This window comes from Melospiza georgiana, chromosome Z, assembly GCF_028018845.1.
Source record: "Melospiza georgiana isolate bMelGeo1 chromosome Z, bMelGeo1.pri, whole genome shotgun sequence".
Taxonomy (NCBI): Eukaryota; Metazoa; Chordata; class Aves; order Passeriformes; family Passerellidae; genus Melospiza; species Melospiza georgiana.
In genome coordinates, this window is record NC_080465.1 from 38,061,006 (window position 1) to 38,082,978 (window position 21,973).

Below are 21,973 nucleotides of genomic sequence, written 5' to 3' on the forward strand. Positions count from 1 at the left end.
AGGAATATAAAGCCTCACACCTGTAAAATACGGCCACCTAAGGAAAGCATTTAGTAATCTGAAAAATAAATTCTGTAAAAATCTCATGACTTAATTAAGTAGAAAATAGTAAAAACAAAATTAGCAATTTTCTGAATCATAAAGTATTTAATAAGGTATATTTTGGGGGAGGGATATATTGTATATAAAATTTCAGATCACAATATGAAGCGATTTGAACCTTCTCCAAGCTAGCACTGCCTTTAATGCTGTGTAGATGTATTGCCACTGATACAAGACCTACTAAAAGCATACAGTTTAACTAATACAGAAGTGGCTTTTTTTATATGAACTATTTTTTACACAATTAGAGTGTCTTGAATACCCTCTTTAAGTGCAAAAAACACAGATCACTTTACACTAATGCAGCAACAATGCATTCATATTGTTCTCATTAGTCATTAGTAGTCAACTTGCATAAGATACAAGAAAAGCACAATGAAGCTCACAAAAATAGACTAAAAATCAGCCCGTTCTTGCAAAAAAATACAGCATAATAGAAGAAAAAGACAAAAAAGGGATTATGCACACCACAAAATTTACTGTTTAATCCAAATGGCTTAAGTGCTGAATCTATTTCTTTTTCCTGGTTTTTTGTGGGTTTTTCTTTTGGTTTGGTTTTTCTTGGGTTTCGTTATTGGGTTCTTTTTTTTTGTAAATCAAACCACATGAACCAGGCACAACTAATATTCAGGAGGCAGTGTGTAGCTAAAAACATCACTAACTATTTTTTATCCCCAACATTGTTTCATTGTTTGACACAATTTACTTTCCTCTGTCCTGAGGTAGTCACAAAAAAACAAATCATAAATTAAGCATCAGCTAGGCCAGTAAGAGCTGAGGCTTTTCTTTTTCTTTTTTTCTTTTTTCCTTCTTTAAAAACTGTTAGTTAACTGGCCAAAACTACCCTCGATGTTAAAAGACAGCTGAGAATTAGAGTTCTCACAACACCAAGAAATGGCTATGAAGGGAAGAGGGTTAGGTGCTTCAAAAAGTGACAATATATTGAGTCCCATCAAGGTGGCTGGTCCACTGCTGAATTTCCCATGTTTATTCCCCTTTACTCTCTATAAAGTCACTGGGAGAAGTACAGAAGGGACTGAGCACATCATCGTCCTTTACTGTAACCCGGAAAGAACTGGTCCAGTAGTGCCTGCAGGATCTTGTTGGGAGCCATGGTGTAGCCCTTCCCCAAGTCATAGCGGCAGGCAGGGCAGGTGAACACTTCGGCTCTGAAAGAGCGCTGTAAACAGCTCTAGGACACACAGAGATGGAGAAGTAAATTGCAACAACTTCCTTATAGACTGACAGCTTAACCAGCGAAAAGTAAGGAATCACTATAAGATCTGCTTATAAGACCTGCTTACAATCTGCTGTACTACCAGAAAAAAAAAAGTCTTTGCCAAGCCCACTGGTGCCTGACTCCACCCCTGACGAAAATGTCCTAGCCAAGAAACTCTTCTCCCTGCTTGAGAGGAACTAAATCACTAGTGAGGTTTCCCCTTCTTTTTCAACTAATGCCTTCCTGTAAGTCACAGCCAATCCTTAGCTTCCTTACAGCTTCACAGATTGCTATACTTTTCCAGACCTTCATATCCAGAGGAAAATGACTATACCACATATACTGTTTATGTAGCAATCTCCATCTAACTCCACAGAATAGACCCAGTTTAGCCTTACAGATATATGTAGAATAATACAATCTGTAACACATTAGCATCTGCGCTGTCATCCTTACTACATTACTGCAGACTGATTAAAACATTTTAGGGCAGGGCAGATCTCAGTCTAAACAGCAACAGCAGCTTACTATCAAACTTCCTTACAACTTTAACTGGATATTATACTATATTTGCAAATATGTACTGATATCTTCAAATACTGTGCTTTCTGAGTTTGTTGCCATTCAGCTTTCTCTTCTTTCTTTTTTTCATGGTTTTTCAGTTTCTACAATTCTAAATTTTAACTCCACATTTCTTATGTTTTTCAAAGAGACATAATTGTTCCATGTGTGCAGGCCACACACAACACCCTGATTTTTACTGGAGTGGTATCTTCCTAAACAGCAACCTTGCATTACCAAATACTGTACTAGGACAATAGTTTGAGTCCTTTTATGGCCTCAGGCAGAAATACTAGGTATGGCAGGCACCATTCAAATATGCAAAATTCAGTGCATGATTCTGTACATACCAGTGCTACAAAATTAACTCTAGTCCAGATTTGATTCCACGCTTCTTAGACTTATCTCCAACTGATCAAGATTTTGAGACACATAAGTAATGCACTGACATTCATGGTCTCCTAGCAAACATGAGCAATGCCAAGATTAACAGGATAACATAACTTTCTCTGAATAAGCCCAAATAAGTTTCTAGGGTATTTATCCTCCACCCTTTCACAACTTTTAATAAAGAATTATAAAATTATAAAATCTGGTTTTATTTCTTGTAAAATTATGTAAAATTAAATTATTGTTATTGTGCCAAAATCTAACCAGTGGACCTAACCAAACTGTAGTGCACCTCCACTGACCAAAAGGCATGACCACAATGGTAAACCTCACTCATTATGTCTATCAGAAACTATATGGAATGTACTTCCACTCCTTATTACACAAAATCAACGTCTGCTACACAGCAAACACTGAATGGAAACTTGTGGTCTGTTTTTGCTCAGAGTGTTATACAATTATTATTGTCTTTCTAAAATGCATATGGCTTTGGTGACTGGTGTCTAAGAGTCAAGAAAACAGCCCAGAGCAAAGCAGTTCATTCTTACTTTACAGACGTTGTGGAGGCACTCTGTTGTCACTGGCTGGTAAACCAACTCCTGGCAGCACACACACATAAAGGATTGTTCCAGTTTCTTCAGAAAATTCTAATATAGGGCAAAGGGATAAAAGAGACACATTCTATTACAGTTCTCACAAATGCCACTGACTACATAAAGATGATGTACTTCCAGAAGTTTTTAAGTCCGTCACATCTCTGAGTACAGCTTTCTAGAAGTTATCAGGAAGCAGGTCTTTAATGGCTTTATTTCCCTGCTCTTCTACAAATTGCAGAACCATATAATCAGAGAATGGTTTGGGTTGGAAAGGACCTTAAACTACACCTATTTCAACCCCCATACCATGGGCAGGGAATATTCCACTAGACCAGGTTGCTCATGGCCCCATCCAGCCTGGCCTTGAGCACTTTGAGGGATGGGGCATATGTTTCTGGGGAACCTGTCATAAAATAATTTTCTGTCTAAACAAAACCTAGCGACTAAAACTATCTTTCTTCATGTCTGATTTCTGACATTAGAACAACATAAAAATACATTTATTATATCAGAGAAAAACCATGCTGGCTTCAAGAATGAAAATAAATAAAAATGCACTTCTAACTTCAGGATGGTTTTTGAGCAAGAAAGGTCTCTATTGTTGAGGCATTAGCCCATCTCTCAAGAGCAAATTGCACAGGCTAGACCTTTTCTTGAAATAGAAGTCTTACAAATAAAACTGATGCTAGACAGTCTATATTTAGCAAAAGTTCAACAAACAAAGGAGGTTTTAAGAGGGACTCAAGATTTCTCCTAACAATATAAAGAAAATGCAAAAATAAAAACTACGCATGCAACAAACATACTGGTCCTTCCTTAAGAGAAGCAAGTACTTCATCCCACAGCTTCTGGTTCATGCAGTCTTCTCTGATCAGCCACTGCTGCTCTTGGGTCAGCTGGAAAGCTTCTCCTTTCCCTCCATCTCCCATCCTCATGGCTTTGGGTGTATTTGTAGGCTCCTCTGTACCTGCTTAAGATGGTGACCATCAGACCCAGTAAAAGCAGTGTTAGTCTGAACTAATAGAAGGGAAAGACAAAACTATTTCTAGAAGGAAAAATGGCTTAATATGGATTACTTGCAAGAAATGCAGCAAGCAAATTCCTACTCCAACTCATACTATACGACATTGCTTTGGATTGCAGCAAAGAGTTGCACAGAAGAATTTTCATTTTTTTGCAGAGCTTGAGAGCAAAAAACACAGTAGGAGCAGTAAAAAGGATTAAGACCCCTACACTACCACTTAATTAAGCACTCACTAGAATATACTTATTTATTTCTTGTTGTGAGACAGGATTAGGAGGAAGGCAAATTAGGCTCAAAACTTGAAAAGGGTATGAAGAAAAGTTAATTAACAGTAACTAAAAAAAAGAATAAGAAGAATTAGAATAAAACCTTTAGAACACTTCTTCTTTCCCTACAACTTTTTTTTCTTACTCACAACTTACAGAAATAATTCAGTCAGTTATTCTAGAAGAGTCTTTTTTGTCTGCTTTGGAAGAGGAGCTCTTCTTGTTAATTTATGGAGACTTCTTTATAAGAAAACTGTTCTCTTCTGGCTTTTAATTTTTACAAATAGCAGTTGCCTGGAAAATCCTGTAATCATGAAGTCCCTCACATTTTTACAGCTTTTCCCAAAACTGCATTTATGGGCAATGTTAATTTATGGGGCATTATTTTAAAGATGAGCTGTTTAAGAGCAAAGGTTTTCTTTATCTATGTTTGAAATTAGCTTAATTCCTGGGAACAGAGGCCTTCTTCTTCTCTCCCTGGGAACATAGGGTCTTTATCGCTCTTCTCTTTCTTTCAGTTTAAACTTCTCATGGGACTACAGCTATTTCAGCATCTGCTTACTTTAGCATGGAGGCTTTTGTTAGGTATGTACAATTTGAACAATTCATCTCCTCAAATTTTTTGATGGGTTACAGGGAAAAAAGAGTCTAATGTATCAATTATATCTTCCTCATAGCCTTATAAGTGGATTTTAGCCTAGAATTAAGGCACCTCTTTAAATCCCTCCCATCGGGGACCTGACTTCTTTTTACTGACTGTCATGTTTCATGTTGTTCTCTCTTCAATCTTTCATTTTCTTTCACTCGACAGAGAGAATTGATGTTTGTACGTTTTATTTGTGTAGTAAAACCGGTTAATATCTTGCCCAGGGCCTGCAGATGGTTATGTGATTCCTGCTGGGCGGTGCTGGAGTTGTTGCGAGTAGAGGCTTTCTTCGGCGGCCGTACTTGCTGGGGGAGCGGCTAGGATTTTAGCAGCCAGGCCCTCCGCCTGCCTGGTGGTTGTGGAGGAATCTGGGCCGCACCGGCCCGGCCCAGAGCCGCTCTCGGGGCCCGCGCTGGCGGCTGGGGCAGGGTTCAGTAGCCGCAAGAAGCCAGCAGCCGCAGCCGCGGCCCGGCCCCGCGGCGTCCCCTCCCCGTGCCCGGAGGCTGACGGGGCCCGGAGGCTCCCCGGGAAGCGCTCCGCCGCTCCCCGGCAGGGGCCGCCCTGCCCGGCTCGGCCCGGCCCGACCCGGCCCGGCCCGGCCCCGCCGAGACAGGGCCGGACTGGCTGTGTTACTTGTTTGTCGGAAGGGAAAGAGACCCTCCTGGGCTTTTTCGTCTTGTTCTAACCTCTGTCTTCACAGCGGCGTGTACAGTTTTCTTAGTGGTTCAACACATTGTTAATTTTCAAAGCTAATTACTGATTGGTCTTTTTTTATCAGAGACGGAGGAAACTGCTAGCAGCTCTCAGAAAGTCCCTTCCGTGAGTGCCTCCAACATAAAACCACTACAAACTACTTCACACTTCCACGAAGATTTCATGGCTTAGTTCATAGCAATTGTAACGTGAGAGACTTTGCTGAAAATGCTAAAGAAGTAAAAAAGAAATACCATCATCAATTGTCCTTTTCTGGTTTCCATTACTTTGGCTGCTTGGCTCCTGTTTCACAGTTTGCTTTTTAACCTTATCTTTCTTCTCCTTACTAGCCATGGCTTCCAAATAACCTTCTGGATACTAAAATTAAAAAGGACAGATTTAAAACAAGAATCACATATACAGGAATAACCAAATACCAAAAAGAATAACTTCTAACAGACTTTAGATCCCTATGACTACATAGTAAAATAATCACACAATAATTTTAAATTCCTATATGATAGAGAAAACATTTAAATTAGTATCTATCATTAAGAAAGCACAGTCAAGTCAAAGAACCTAATCCATACTCAGCTGTATTAAACAGTATATCTGTACCTGTGTGTTTAGAAACTATATAAACTGGGGAGATGATGGTATGCTGTAAAATGCAATGTATCATTGCATTACCAAGAATATATATTAATTCTTTCCTTTTTTCCATTTTTCATGGATCCTGCAATGCCAAAATTTTCATGGATCAGCCTATATCTGTGCTTAAAATGCACTATTTATACAAACTATTCAGTTAACATGACAAAAATACTTCAAAATGCACTGGGTTTTTTGGTTTCTCAGACAGACTAGTCACCTGTAGAAAAATTTGTTCCAGCCTAAGAATCACAAAACTGGACACAAATTCTGATTTTCCAGTCCATATAGACAAACCAATTTACTGCTAGGGTAGAAAGCTTCATTTGCAGTTCCATCTGCTGTGTCACTATTACAGGATTCTGTCAATTTCCTTATAATCTGTACTGGTTTTTAGTATCAAAAGCTGCCACAGTGAAGTACAAGGAAAAAAAGGAGCTTTAATTTAACTGATTTCTTTCTCAGGATTTTGTTTACTAGAACTAAGAATAAAAACAACTGTCAAGTCCCGATGCGAACCTGTACGCTTAGACCGAGCTTTTTTGACCGCTCCATTCCTTCTGAAGTCCAAGGTGCAGGCTCAACATCATCTCTCCTCAGAAGATAGCGCCAAACTAAAAATCCACATTTTCCAATTTCTGGCCAGTATTTCACCACCTAAAGAACAGTACAAAATTACTGATTATATTTTTATCACAAGTCAAACACATGCATATCGTCATACTTTAATTGTTCAAGAAGAAATGACAAGACTAATTTATACATCATCATCATCATTATTATTATTATTATTATTATTATTATTATTATTATTATTATTATTATTATTATTATTATTATTATATACAAAAGTTCTTTCCTCAGCTGTGAAATTTTTATATTTCTTAAAAATACAGTAGTCTTAAAAGGCACACTCCTTTGTTTCAGAAACTAAGAAGTCTTTAAATAAACAAAAGGATAGGATACAGCTGGAAGGACTGAAGAAATAATGAAATTATCTGATTTCAGGGATGAATTTAACTCAATAAGCACACACATAAGGCAACTTACATATTCAATCTTAGGTATCCTATACAGTTATGTTCTATTATCACTGTTTTGAGTAATTTCATTTTGGTTTACTTTGCAGAACAAACTAAAGTTAAAAAGCTCTAGAAAAAAGGAACTGTTTCTTTCAAGTAATAATGAAAACTTTGCAGACTAACACATATGAGGCTTTTAAAAACAGATTACAAGAAATTTTATGTTGAAGAGATCAGAATACCTTGTAAATGCCATCATATCTGTTGCCTTCCTCTGGGGCATATTTGCTGATCCGCCGTCCTTTTGAACTGCGTACCACCCTAACTGGCTTACCAGCTCTCCAATTCTTTGACTCTGCTCCATTTTTATCATCCAGTGGGGCATCACAGTTAAGGGCCAGTGCCCTAGAAAGACATTTAAATTCTTCATAAGCTAGATTGCTTCACCCAGCAGAGTTTTGAGAGTTAACATAATTAAGTCATATGTGTTTCCCTTGTCTAATTTTGCTTTATCAAGCAGCATAGACCTTTCAGTATGTTTTTTAGCAGAATTGATGAAAAAAAATGAGATCCGCACTGAAATGAATGGTAAGAAAAAAAAAAATGGGAACATTAAATATGTTGTCTAGGTTCCAGATGAAAACTCATGTGAAATTGCTAGAAAACAAAATTAATCCCTTCCTAAATAGAATTGATGAAATTAAAATTATAATAAAAGGCAAGCTTTCTGTGCTGCTATTCCTCATCAACATTTTTAAGGCTCTTTAACTGAGTACACAAAAATAATGAATATGATGAAAAACATATAGAGCAAAAGGTACATAATAACCGTTCAAAAAAGCTGTAAATACCACACCTCTCTCACATGACACATAAATACCTCAGAGAAGAACTAAGAATCATAGTAGCTAATTAGACCTTTAATTAGCTTTAATTAAAAGCTTTAATTTACCCATAGAGACCCTTTTCTAGAAACCTGGAGCAAGAAATTATGACCAAGCTGCTGTAAGAAACAGTATTTCTATTACCACAGCCTGACTTTAAGGGATTGAAAACCCTTCAGAATCAGCCACAACATAAATAATGGATCTCAAAACAGAAGAAATAATATGGGTTATAAACAAACATGGTACAAGTATGGAACCCACATGGTAGACAGTAAGAGACACGCACACTATGCCAACATTAAAAATTTTTTCCATATAAAAACAAAACTTGTAAAACTATCTGGACAAGCAAAACCCATACAGATTCAACTATATATAATCATCATAATCTTCTGTATCAAAGTGCTTGAAAACTTGTATCAAGCTTAGAAAATGAGAGCAGCACATTGTTACTCCCTTCACAGCTACATAGTTTTGCCTGTAGAATTTTCATTTCATAAGAGGAGAGAGATGCTAACATTAAAGGGTCCAGCTTTAATTCTGTGTCCCAAAACAACTTTGTTCTATTCACTAAATTTGCTTGTAAAGCTATTGCTTAAACCTACTTCCATCTTTCTTCCCTCCCAGATCTTCTTCATTTTCACATCACGTGTCCCCTCCTCCCCGTTTCTCAAGGGAGCCAAGTCAGGCTTTTCCTCTTTCTCCTCTAGATAGCTTGAAAAAAATCCCTCTCCAGCCTGTCTGAGAGCAGCAGAACATACCTAACTAAATGCGGACCTGGCAAACAAAAGTTCTCAGTGACTCTCAGCATCTCACAGGTGTTCAGAGGTCAGTTGTGTAACAGATTATGCTCTTAGAAACAGAAAAGGATGGAGTACTCTTTGTTCAGGCCAGCTTTTGGAGGATGGAAAAACACTTCAGGCAGATGTCTAATTCTTCCTCTGGATACATGTTCTCTTTCAAGTACCTGTTTTGATAAAGCTGCACCCTAATTCCTTGCTTTTCATAGAAAAATATGATGAAAGAAAGAGCTAGCAAAATAGAAAATATTTCTTTTATCATGGGAAAAGGAACATGCTTTCTTTCTCCTTAAATTCTTATCTGATTTACCCGCAAAAGAAAAAACTTAAAAAAAGAAACATCCAGAATTAGAAAACTTCTGCTCAAGAGTTTTGACTAACTTCTTGTTTAATTAAAACAGAGTCCTCTCAGTGTAACTATAGAACAATTTCAACCAGAGGCATGACTGCAAGCTGCAAGCAATGTATTTCACTGAGGTGAGTGTTCCTTTAAAGCAACAAATCATAATGCTTGATAAAACACCTCTTAAAAGGCATTGCTGTTTATGAACACAGTGTCTACAGAAGAGAAAAAATACAGCAAAATGTTAGTTTTAAATTAAAGCCCTACAACCCAACTCTTTGTACTGGAATACCTTTAAATTTTATTTTCAAAACTTACCTATTCATGTGTGTTAATGTCTGATCAAATGAATGTTCTCCGATTCTTTTATTGCCAGAAAGATCTCTACCTCCACTCCCAGTGTAAGTGAACTCATCTCCTCGATCCTGTGCAAGAAGATTATCCTTTGGTTTAATGGTCCAAAGTAAAGTAACTCAATTAAAAGAAAAAAAAAAAGCAACTTCATTTGTTCTGTTTACTCAGAGAAAAACTGTAATCAAGGGCATGAAAGACATGTTTTCAATTTCATTTACAGCAGCTGCACCAGCACAAAAGTCCTGGTCTAGATGTAACCTCTTCACCAAAAAATTCTGACTAAAAAATGCCTGCGTAAAAAAAATGCTACTTTGGCATTTTTGAGAAAAAAAAATCTGAGGAACATATTCTGCTTGCTCTTGAGCTTTCATTGTGTTTACAAGAGTATCATGTTTGTAAAATACAGAATAATTACCTTGGATGGATGATGGCAGTAACTTCAGCTTGTGCAAGGAGCTCAGTGCTAGTAAGTACATAGAGTGCTGCCTTATGTACCAAGCAGGTGATTTAATGAAATAGTAATCCCAGCTCTTCTGACTCAGTAAGAGTTTAAAATAATTTAGATTCATATTTTGTAAACTAAAATAATTCTGTACTATAGTTCTGATGTAGAATTTTCATGAAATTGAAGGAAGGTTGATAAAATCTTTTACCATCAGCTATGAAAACTGTCAGAATGTAAATACTCTCAAGAAAAGCCTGTGTTTCTATTTTCTGTACAAATTTGTCACAGAATTTCATATTACTCCTGAGAAATGAATGTATTTCCAGAAATACATAAATATACAGACTACATATATAGTTAATATGTTATTTCTTTGGAGATGTATATTTGGTATAAAGCATATAGCAATTTAATACAAAAAACAATGTTTAAATGAATTTTAATAGCAAAATTCTGAACATCTATGCAGTAATAAAATTCAGTCAATTTCTTACCACTATTAAAAGTCTGACATTATTTAGGATCCAGTGCAAGACTGTTACACATATTTCATGACTGACAACAGCAGAAAAAGAGAAGGTTAGAAAGAGAAACACTAGTTGATCAAGGCCATAGACAAACTATAGAAATTAAGTTCATTTTATTTTGTGTCGGGAAAACCTAGCAGAAATTCAGCTGCAGTTATCTGTACATAATAAAACACAAGTGCTATTAAATTTAAAGTATACACAAAACCTAGCAAAGACATGTATAAATTCTGGCATATGCTTTCTTAAAACAGGCTACTTAGTCTACTGAATAAATCTTTAAAACCAACAGAAACAGAATGTAGTTCTATTAAGGACAGTATACGAGACAACTTTAAAAGACCAATCAGACCCATTTCCTAAGAAGGGATGTAAAATAAATTGTATAAAATAAAATATCACAGGATTGGAATTAATCACAGAGTATGTTTCATTTTTCTGTGATTGTCAAGGCAAACACAATGCACAAATCACACAAGGATGATCCTGATAATAATATAAAAAAGGATGGATTTGGTTCATGTATCACAATCATTCAAGCAAATTGCATTTTGACAATGAATAAGAAGCCTGTGACATGTTCAGAAAAATGGGAAAACATATCTTGGAATGTCACAAATCCGGCGTGGCCTGGGTTTTGTAACAACGAAAGAAACATGAACATCTTCAATCTTCATGATGTAGCAGGGTGGGAGGAATGTTAAGGCAGTTTTTGATATACAAGCAGAACTAAACTGAAACCAGAAGGTGATTTCTTTTCCCTCTACTTGAAACATAATTTTGAGATAAATACCAATATAACATATATAAAAGAATGTGGAAAAAAATATATGAAAGACAGAAACAGTTCATATGAAAGCAAGATGGGGAAAATTATTTATAAGACAGGATAGGTTCCTGACAAACTTTTGTTTATCAGCTACTAGGTTGTTGATAAATCTTCATTAGAAGAAAGTATGGAATAGACTTATTTTTTGGCGTAACAGAAAAACATAAATCAAGGACAAATTGCTGGAGATTTTAACCAAAAAAACTTCAAGAGACAATTCAGAAATGTGCAGTATTCCTACTTGCACATACCTCTATGGAAACTGGGTTAAATGCAAATGACCTAAACCCAACAAACTTCCAGCATCTTCAAAGAAAGGCTAAGTGGTTCTCTAGTGGTAGTCTAACCACAGACAAACTGAAAACATTGTGCTTGAAGAGATACTATGGATAGAAGGTCTATGCACATGTGCTCACCTCCTGAACATATCCCACACTTCATGGGTTACATTTGCTTCTCCATAGGAAGGAAAATGGAGGAACAATTATGTAGCATAAATCTTACAGGTCAAGGTACAAGGATCTTTCAACATCCTCCAGTATAAAGAAGAGTCGCTGCTGCCTTATGTATTATTTTCTAGCCAAACTATACTCCTTTTTTTCATATCAGATATATTAGAAAAAAAAAAAAAAAAAAAAAAGGATTTCAGGGAATTAAGACAGTTTCTAGAATTGAAGGAAAATGTCAGAGATCTTGCCATTGATCTGGGCTGGATGAAGAGAAATTGGAGGACATTTGAACCACTGATATAGCAGCAACTCACAAACAAGACAGGAAGAAAGCTCAGAAGAACTCTAAGTGCTTGTAGAGAATGAAAATCAAAAATGGCAAAACTAAGTGATGCACAGACCAAGTGTCTAAAGCGTGGATTAAATGTGGATATGAATGTGCCTACAACAAGCAGGAGTGAAATAGGGACACTGGTACTCCAGAGACATACTTGGACACCTACAGTACCTACTTTCATTTGGCTTATGGTGTTTTACTTTTAAAGTGAAGTATTACAGGAATATTCACAGCTTATTATTTGGGACTATTAGAGAGTATTGACTCATCAAAACAATCTCTCAACAGCTTTGAGTTCTATCTATAGATAATACAGGATCTCCCAATCACCTACAACAACTTTTAACTGAGAGCCAGGAAGAGATTGATAAAGCTATTTTTGTCTGAAGAGGATCAAAAAGCAGAACTGAAGACAATGGGTCAACAGTTAAAGAAAACGTATGGTAAAAGGAGTTATTTATGTCTATATGTTCTCATTGAACAAAAAAAGTAGCTGTCAAAAAGCCCATCAAAACAGTCTTATCTTTTCCCTTCCCTTCTTCCTACATTCTTCCCATTTTCTTAAGTTAAAATACATAATTCTGCCACTTCTCTTCTGTTTTCCACAGCTTAATTCCACTTCCTTGCACCAAAACTGTCTTTCAACAGCTAGTAAGTATTTGTTACTCTGTGTTCTCTTAATACCTCCTGTATGTCCCTTTTTCTTATGTTGTGTCCATAAAATTATTTCTTAACTGTCCTGTTTGTGAAGTTTGATGACATTATAGGGCAAGTGAACTTCAGCCACAGTAGCACTGACCCAGCATCTCATACTGAAGCACATGAGTGGAAGACAAGCCTGAAGCTCTAGTACTAAAGCCAGTCAGCCTCAGACAGCCAGTACAAGCAATCAATCTGTTGTATTAAATCATACTCCACTGCTCAACATTGTTATATAATCAGTTGTAAGTCTAACAGAGAAATAATGTAGAATGAAGGAAGTAAGATTTTGAATTCCATTGAATCATTTGACCGCGTTACTTCTGTGGATTACTTTTATGCACCAGCTGACAGGGACATTAGCTACTTAAAGTTACTAGAATATTAACTGTCTCAAGAGAGGTGTCAATTATTTTCTCTCTCCATTAACATCTCTGTTAAATCTGAGCTTTTATATTCAGATTTCAAAGTTTGGTTCCAACAGATAATGCAAAAATTGTATTTATCAGTAATAGGCTATTACGGACACAATCAGATTTTCTAGATGAGTTCCAACCTTCAATTTGAACAACAAAAAATGTTTATTGGCTTTCTTGGTACAAGAAATTCCCAAATATCATCAATTCATCAATCCCTTATCAATTTGACCTCAGTAAAGTGTAATGAATAAAAGGTGAGTTTGATTATATGATATAGTAAAATAAAACTGCACTAAGCCTCTTTAAATGAGGTTTTGAAATCCAAGTCAATTATTAACTATCAAGCAATTACATTTGAGAGCATTTTCTTTCCCCAGTAGTAGAGATATCTGAAACTGAATCATGTCATCATTCATCTTCATTAAACTATAATGAATAATAACTACCATAAAGTGCCGACAGAATTGGCCTATCTGCCCACTGTGTGATTTATTTTTGATAATTTCATGGTTTAACACTGCAGTAAAAGGTGCCAATTGAAAAGGAAGGGCTAAAGTACAAATTTCATTTGTAAATCAATAAGAATCCCTTGCATTAAGTGCAGAGCCTGAATACATCATAATTGTTCTTGCTGAGTCTTCCCCACAATTGCCGCTGATAGCAAGAACCTGACAGTTTCACAGCACATTCCACCACAAAGAAAACATTTCACCATTTTAGTGTTCACTAAATGTCTGAACAGAAAGAAAGACAGCTTCATAGCAGGAAACAGCAAAAGGTGGCTAACTGACGATGGAAGTAGGGCAACATTTTAAAATATCAAAGTCCGAGTTAACTACTGTATGTAAATTCCTTTCTGAGGTTTTTCTTACTCCTTTCCATGCAGTGTCCAAAAATGGTGGATTACCATGCTTTTAAACTGAACATTAATATGTAAACAATTCAGGCTTCCAAGTGTGGATTCATTATCTTTTGTTCCATTAAAACTCCGTTCTGACTTGGAACCAGGTTCGCCAAAGTCTTTTCAGGTCAAAGACACTTTCCTGTAGAGGGATTTTACTTAGGAGATATAAAAGCTTTTAGAGACAGCATTTTTAAATTACGGTTATCTTTGGCTATCAGCTGGAGATCCAAAATTCATTTGTTTTTTGAGGGAAAAAAATCCTGCAATCTGTATGACTAATTTAATTAGCCTACTATAATTCTAGTTAAAGCAACACATTTAAAATCTAAAAGACATGCATTTCATATTAGACATTCATTTTATTAAGTAGATTATGAATGGTACATTCCAGGCATGGAATGTGAATGGGTTTGGTATAAAATATCAAGAAACCTAAACAATGATTATATTGCCTGGGGTCCCTTTTGAGTCATTACAGTCATTATCTTCTGTAGTCTCAGAATCTTTTACAAGAAGATGAAACTGCTCACATCAGGTATTATTCTCCAAGAGATCCCGAATCTCAGTTCAGAGATCTCCCATATGATCCTATGCAAAACAACACTTACAGAAGAAACAGTCTTTGTTTAGATTAAAGTGGAGCACACCACACAATTAATTTACCATCTTTACAACACTACCTCAACCCAGTAGAAATATGAATCTTGGGACTTTTGACAATAAAAAGCAGTTTCAACTTGATACATAAAAACAATGGCACAAAATAAGAGGGCAAGTTTTCAAAACAAAAGTTAAACTTCTTCAGTTGCTTGATCTGATGAACAGACAAATCAGAATACATTGATCATGAACACTGTGATTGCACAATCAGTGCAAATTTCCAGTATCTAGTGGGTAAATGTTAATCTGTTCTTAGAGTATAAATTACTGAAAGACTTCTCAATTTCTTCAGGTAATGCTCCTATTATGATTACTATCAAAGGAATACTATCAAAGAGATTAGCAACATTAGCATATTCAAAATAATAGCTAACTATAAGTAAGCCATGTAACTTGTCACTAGAATTCAAAGTTACCCATTTTTAGGAGAGAGATTAATGTGCAATTATTTTATGTGCATGTAGTTAGAAATGAAGATAAAACGTCATGTACCAAACAATTTCACCCAATGCTCATTTTATAAGCTATGACTATACCTGTTCTCAATCTTGAGGGTAGATCTGACAGAACTGATAAAACTTGTTATTAATGAGCACTCCAATACATGCAGAACATCCGAACTTCAGTAAAACTGGAGAAAATTCTGGGTCTCTAGGATTATAAGTTTCTACAGGCATGGCATAAAAATGTCATGATCTGAAAGCTAGACAGTTAACTCAGTTTCCTGCAATGTACATTGTAATTACTTTACCCCAGTGTGGCTTTGCTGATTTAAAGCAATAGGAAGTGCATTAAGATGGCACACATTATCAGTGTGCCTAAATACTACATAAAGTTTATGAACAGTGTATACACCTCCAAAATGAATTTATTTCCCAATTTTATAAAAGTTTACACACAAGCATCTTGAAATTCAATTAAGAGTCACCTCTCTTTTTTGGTACTCATACAATAAAATGAATGGATGTGAGCAGAGGTTTTTGTGTGTATATTTTATTTCAAATAAATAAATCTCAAATTTCACATCTCAAATTAATTAGATACTGTACTTAGGACACTTTTAATTACAGGACTCAATTTTTCTGTGCATGTTCTTACAGGAGTTTAATCTCAACCTTTTTCAAAAAAAAACAGGGAAAATGGAAGTAATTGGAAGACAAACCTGGCACATGAAAGAAGAAAAACTAACTTCAATAATGTAACTGGGAAAAAAAGACCCCTTGTATTATTAGTTTAGAAAAGAGAAAAAACTGCTTTTAGAGTATTATCTGCAACCTTTCTATTGTACTATGACTTTTCAAAAGTATTTATATCTTTCAGATTATGACATTGCTTAGGTGTCTACAAAACCACATAGTCACAACATCACTTAGGTGAATTGAAAAGGCATGCAAAGGATCCAATTAAATTTATCTAATATTTTGAATTAAATAATTACCACCTCAGAAATAAGGGGACAACAGTATCACCTAAGGGGACATCAGTATCACCAAAAAGAATAAAAAGAGGAGTCTGCAGCATCCCAGCATAGCAGATACAACTCCTGTGAAACAGTATTCTTAGGGTCTGAGATCCTGGGCTGGGATAGACACTAAGGACACCATATCCAACTTCCAACTACCTTCTTATGCCACTTGTTCAAATAGAGACACATATTCCTTCAGAAAGCAATACTCTGCAGCAGCAGCACCTCGTAGATGCTGTTGGCATAGAATATAGTACCTTCTGATGCTATTTCATTCATATACTTTTTTTTTTTTCAGTGTCGTTTTCCTTGTAGTTGACAGCTATGGGCATTTAAAAAAAAAACCAGGTTGCTTACTTCATTATCCTTCACCTCATCCAAGATTCAAAATTCCATCTGAAGGACTGGAACTGCAGGAAGGGATGTACCTTGTGTAAATATTATTTAATTGAAAAAACTGTAATCTTTTCAGAAATAAATGTTGGACAGCGCCACAAGATGGAAATCGAAAGCATTTAGTCTTCTGTTTAGCTGCATAACTGCTTTTGTTGCTCTACTTAAATGTTGACACCAAAGTAGAATTTTTTCCCAGCACCTTTAGGGATCAAGATTCTGAGAAAGAATCTGAGGAAGCTAAGAAGTTCTGAAAGTGCTTATTAGCAGGAGCCAAGAAACTTCAGAACTTCATAGTATCAACTAACACATATCTTTTATTCTTGCTTCATTAAATTAAATTTATCACGTAATTAGAAATACTGTTTAGAATGTAATTAAATTGTGACAAAAGCAGAACGTATAACATATTATTTGCACACAATTGCACTATCAGATTTTGTCACACTCAATTCAGACTCCAAAAAGTATACTGAAATGTAGCTACCCTAAACAATGTCAAATCCAGTAACTGACATTTTGCTTTAATGTAGATCTGAGCATAAGCATTGTTTAAGATTTGGTAAGATTTTTCTCTCCAAAATACTAAGAACTACTTAATTTATCAGTGGTAGATATTTTTTTCCACAGTCATATCTGCCTAAACATAAGTCTTAGATTAAACACCAAATACAACTCTATATGCATGGACATTTGATGCATTAGAACAGCAAGACCATTGCTTGCATGAATGACATACCACTTCATCTTCAAATCCCCCAGCTAGTACGAGTGAATAAGCTCCGTCATTACTGCGTCCATGGATTCCACCAACATGGGGCCTGTGAACACCTGCTTCACTCACCTGGAAATAAAAAAAAAGCCAGTTTATAGCAATTTTTTTAAAAGACCCAGCCACCTACAACCACTTTCAACAATCAATTTTCTGCTCAAAATATTGTACAGAGGTTTTTGTGTCAACAGTTAATGCAAGACTGCTATTAAAAGTGAGAATTCCACTGCTTCTTCAGGAAGAACAGCTAAAAGTAAGAACACTCAGAAAACCAGCAGACAATGTAGGACAGTGGTGACACTGGAAAAGGCAATGGACTCTTTCTTCTTTGGGGAAAATCTCCAAGATTTTTTCCATAAGCACTACATAAGACTGTACTCAGTGGTATACTCCACTTGCACAGTCATTTAGAACAATTCAAAGGAGAAGGAGATCTACCAGTTTGGAAGCATTTTACAATTTTTAACCTAGGAAGATCCCAGTGTAAAGATAATTTTATCAGGGACTTGTAAGGTAACACACTGAAAATGTAACCATTGGAGAGGAATATTATCAGACTGCTCAAGAAAACAGAAGAAACCATTGCAACACCAATGGATCATAGACTAGTTCTCCAACCAGGATAACTCTATGATAATAAATGTTCAAGTTATCTGCTTCACCACCTGAAAGCTGCAGCTGTAGCCTAATCTGGCAACATCATTAGAGTCTGCTGGAGCATCTCTCCCACAAAAATTTATTTAATAATGGTTTCAAACTACTGATTAATAGAAAAGCCCCACAAACAAGCCTTACAAATAAAATGAGATTACATATTAAATTATGCATTTTCTCAGTATGTTAAGATAAAAACAGTGTTGGTAGACTGAAGGCTTCCAGCATAAAACCAATCACACTACTTCTTTCTACCTTCATATCTTCTTCCAGAACTTGATTTTGCATCTTTTTCTTGTTCTGCTTCTTGCATTCCTGATCTGCTTTTCCCAGCCTACAGTTCTAAGCAACTTTCATGGGAGTCTATATACTTCTGTTATAGTCTTGAAATTTCATAAACACAATACATCAAAGATCCAGATAGTCAAAAGTGCACTTTTTAACATCAGATTAGAGCTGTGCACAGTATGAAAACCATGCAAGGACACAGTAATACTTCCTTGCACAATACTCCCTGGTTGCTGTTCATAATAATGGGCTTTATTTTCCTGACTCTTCATTTCATGATAATTTAGTATTTGATTTATTTTTCTGATCAGTATTAAAATGACATATTTTTCAAATTTAGCTATTAGAATATCTCTTTGCTAAATAAAAGAAGTATAAGTAGCTGAAAGCCAATTACAAATTACACACTTAGAACTCTTCCCTGGCCCATGTTTGCTATCCACAACTTAGCACTCTCACTTAACTTTATCAGGTTTTTGCCAATTTTTCCAGACCATTTATGAGTATGCTGAATAAAAAGGCCCCATTATTGCGTTCCTCTTTCCTCTTGTATCAAGCATTCTTTAATTCATTCCTCCCTCCCTTCTTTTCATTTTCAAGTTTCATCAATTAAATTTAGGTTTCTGGTAGGTGATTCACCCCAAAGATGAACAGTGATAAAGAATTCATGCCAAAGATGCTCTTTAGATGCTCTCTCCAGTAAGTTTAGTCAATTTCCTTCTAGGGAAAAAGAGAGTTTGTGTAATAAAAAAACTATGCAAATCAGAAATAAAGAAGTCTTTAAATTTTCATACAGTCACTAAATTCTCACAGATTTGCTGAGACAATCTCATTTTGTCATAAAAAAGTTAGTTCATATAAGAAACAAAAGTGTAATTTAACTTTTTACCTGGAAAGAATTTCAATTTTTTTTTTAATGACAAGTTGTTTAATTTGTACTCAAAATAAATTAATTATGCATAAATGGTAATTGTCTTTTGATGTTTAGTGTATATATATATATATATGCACACATGTATACACATATATATACTATATCTATAAGAAGTGTTTTTGATGGATTTTCTGATGAAAGCAGCACTCTAATTCTGTTGGTTTTTCCTACCAGTACTAGAAATACTTGAAAAGCATTAGCTTTTGTCTTACCAATAGAATTCATAATAAAAAGGAAAACTAGTAATTCCAATTACTATTGAAGCAGTGAAAATAAAAATTGATTTTGGTACTTTGAGTTTACCCAAGTGATTTTAGAAAGCTCTCTTACTTATTAGACTTTATATAATCTGGCACCCAACAAAAAGAAAGCAAGTGATGAAAAGTTCATAAAACAAATCAGAAGAGGTGCTTGATTTTTGGTTTGCCCCTCCTCAAGCAGTTTAAAACCCCTTGGTTTTATTCTTCCAAATATGATAGAAAACATTCAATTCCAATAATTTACACATGCAAGAGACAAAGAACTACCTGATTTAGAAAACAAAGAAGTATGTATTTTCATTACTAGAAACAACAATGAAAAAATGAAAGATAACCCAAAAATCATTTCAGTTTGATCAAGCTGGAGCAAAAGGGAGGAAGTTTGTAGCTTGCTGGACACTACAAAACCAGAAAAAAAATCAGCACTGGCACAAAATGCAGCTGTACCATCCTCCCTGCTTTGTTTTTTCCTCCTCGTTGAGTATTGGCACTGTGCTTACATAATCAAAATGCGAAATTGACTGGGATAATTAGCCCCCAGTCTACTCCAGATAGGATTATTTTTCTGCCAGTTTTTTATAAACCTAGTTCACCACAGAGCCTAAGGAATATTTGAAACAGAAAATGAGACAGTTGAAAAAACACCAAAAGCTGAATGTATAGTGAATTTCAGTAGCACTACAGACTTGCACAGGCTTAAGCTGTTCATCAACCTAAAAGCAGATTTGGACATCCATTACGTATGAGCAAAACCAATTTGACCTACAGTCATTTCACAGTGATAACACATAATGTTCTCAAAATCTGCAGTCTACACCCCATTCATGGGATAATCAGTTAATGTGAAGAAAACTCTTCAGAAATTACTTAACTCTATTCACTAAATATCTGACTTGAGATTTTAACATGTGAAATATGTTGATCATAATTCCAACAGACTTTTTATTAAATCGTATGTAAAAAGTTGTATTACAAAGTTCTATGATAAAATCAGTATAGTTCAACCTTCAATATTCACTTCCAATATTGGAATCATAATGTATTTACATTACTTAGTCCTGGTGAAAATGGCAATTTTCAATTGGAATTTATTTTAGTGCTCAACCCATTCATTAGTATTCCTACTTCCTTCAACTACAGCTAATACTGAAATAACATACCTGAACTCTGAATTTCCAGGTTGTCCCAACAGGAACACCAGGTATAGGCCCATAATGATTTGAAGGAACAATAGTGCATTCTTTAGTGCGACCAACACAGGCCATGCCCTAAAAATACATCAGACAAAAGTAATCAGACAAATGAATTCCCATATTGAAGAATATTTTTAAATTCAATGCAGAGATCATGAAGTCTGTCTATTATAACAAACACATATTTCAAAATATGTTAAAAATTGTTAAAAGGAATGTTAAATAAGCAATATGTGGTTATGGGTTTGGGAGGGGAGTTAGGGGTTTTCTTTTTTTTTTTTTTTTGTTTTTTTGGTTTTTTTTGTTTTTTGTTTTTTGTTTTTTGTTGTTGTTGTTGTTTTTACCTCTAGTCACCTTGATAATCCTTCCACTGCTTTAACTGCCGGTAGACAGCAGGCAGGATTTAACATTGTCTTGTTGTTTGTGCAACCCAGTACTGAATTTTGTGTAGTGCATATGTAAGCAAAATTATAGATGAAGCACATACATGAACAATCAGAGTAACAGCTATTTCTAAAACACACTCTACCTTTCCCCAGTCTCTCTGGCTTTCAGTACTGGCAGATGGCATCTTTGCTTTCTTTTTACTCTGTTTGAGCTTTTCTCCAGCCTTTACAACTTCATTAGAATCATTTTTGCAGGAAGGACAATACCTAAAAAAAGGTTTTAGTAAATTCTCAATTAACTTCAGAATAATGGCAATACATTTCTGGTAGCCAAAATAGTGTCTATTTGTTTATTTTGACTGAATGTTTCAAGCTAGCAAGCATAAACCAGGCTTAAGCAGCTGAAGCCTACAGCTTAAGAAATGAACTCAACATGAACAAATATTGTCAATTTTTTTTAAAAAGGGCTTTTCAGTATCTTTAAAGGTAGAGTGCTAGTTGCAAAACATAGAACTATTTTTTCTCACATGATTAATGAGAGGTGCCCATGGCTCCTGTAATGTCTCTTCATTTAGTCCTCCTTCATTTACATCATGTAAAGAAGATAGCTGAGATTAAAATATGGTGCTAACCAGTACTCATGGTCTATTTCTGTCTCCTGCCCAGTCTACCTTTATTTTTGCTGGTTGTGCAAGAAATTTCACTGCAGATTGCTGAACGTCAAACAGAGCCAAGGTATGACATAATATATATAGAAACACACAAAGACACACTCACTTCTCCACAACACTTAAGCCATTTGGAA

At 35.5% G+C, this 21,973-nt stretch overlaps 1 protein-coding gene across 2 annotated transcripts in view; it reads right to left on the minus strand.

Annotated features, from left to right (window-relative positions):
* Positions 1–134: 134 nt before the first annotated feature.
* Positions 135–21,973, minus strand: part of UHRF2 (ubiquitin like with PHD and ring finger domains 2) — an 82,178-nt gene continuing 60,339 nt past the window's right edge. Inside the window, exons 7-16 of one of the 2 annotated variants that reach the window (XM_058043465.1) lie at positions 21,312–21,435; positions 20,750–20,857; positions 17,421–17,525; positions 9,519–9,625; positions 7,413–7,575; positions 6,668–6,805; positions 5,752–5,875; positions 3,675–3,835; positions 2,821–2,919; positions 135–1,294 (exon numbers count right to left, since the gene is read on the minus strand). In XM_058043465.1, coding sequence (XP_057899448.1) covers positions 1,148–1,294; positions 2,821–2,919; positions 3,675–3,835; positions 5,752–5,875; positions 6,668–6,805; positions 7,413–7,575; positions 9,519–9,625; positions 17,421–17,525; positions 20,750–20,857; positions 21,312–21,435 — 1,276 coding nt within the window. In that variant the 3' untranslated portion in view covers positions 135–1,147. Of the gene's footprint in view, positions 1,295–2,820; positions 2,920–3,674; positions 3,839–5,751; positions 5,876–6,667; positions 6,806–7,412; positions 7,576–9,518; positions 9,626–17,420; positions 17,526–20,749; positions 20,858–21,311; positions 21,436–21,973 lie in introns of both variants that reach the window. The other variant, XM_058043464.1, reaches the window with a different exon arrangement.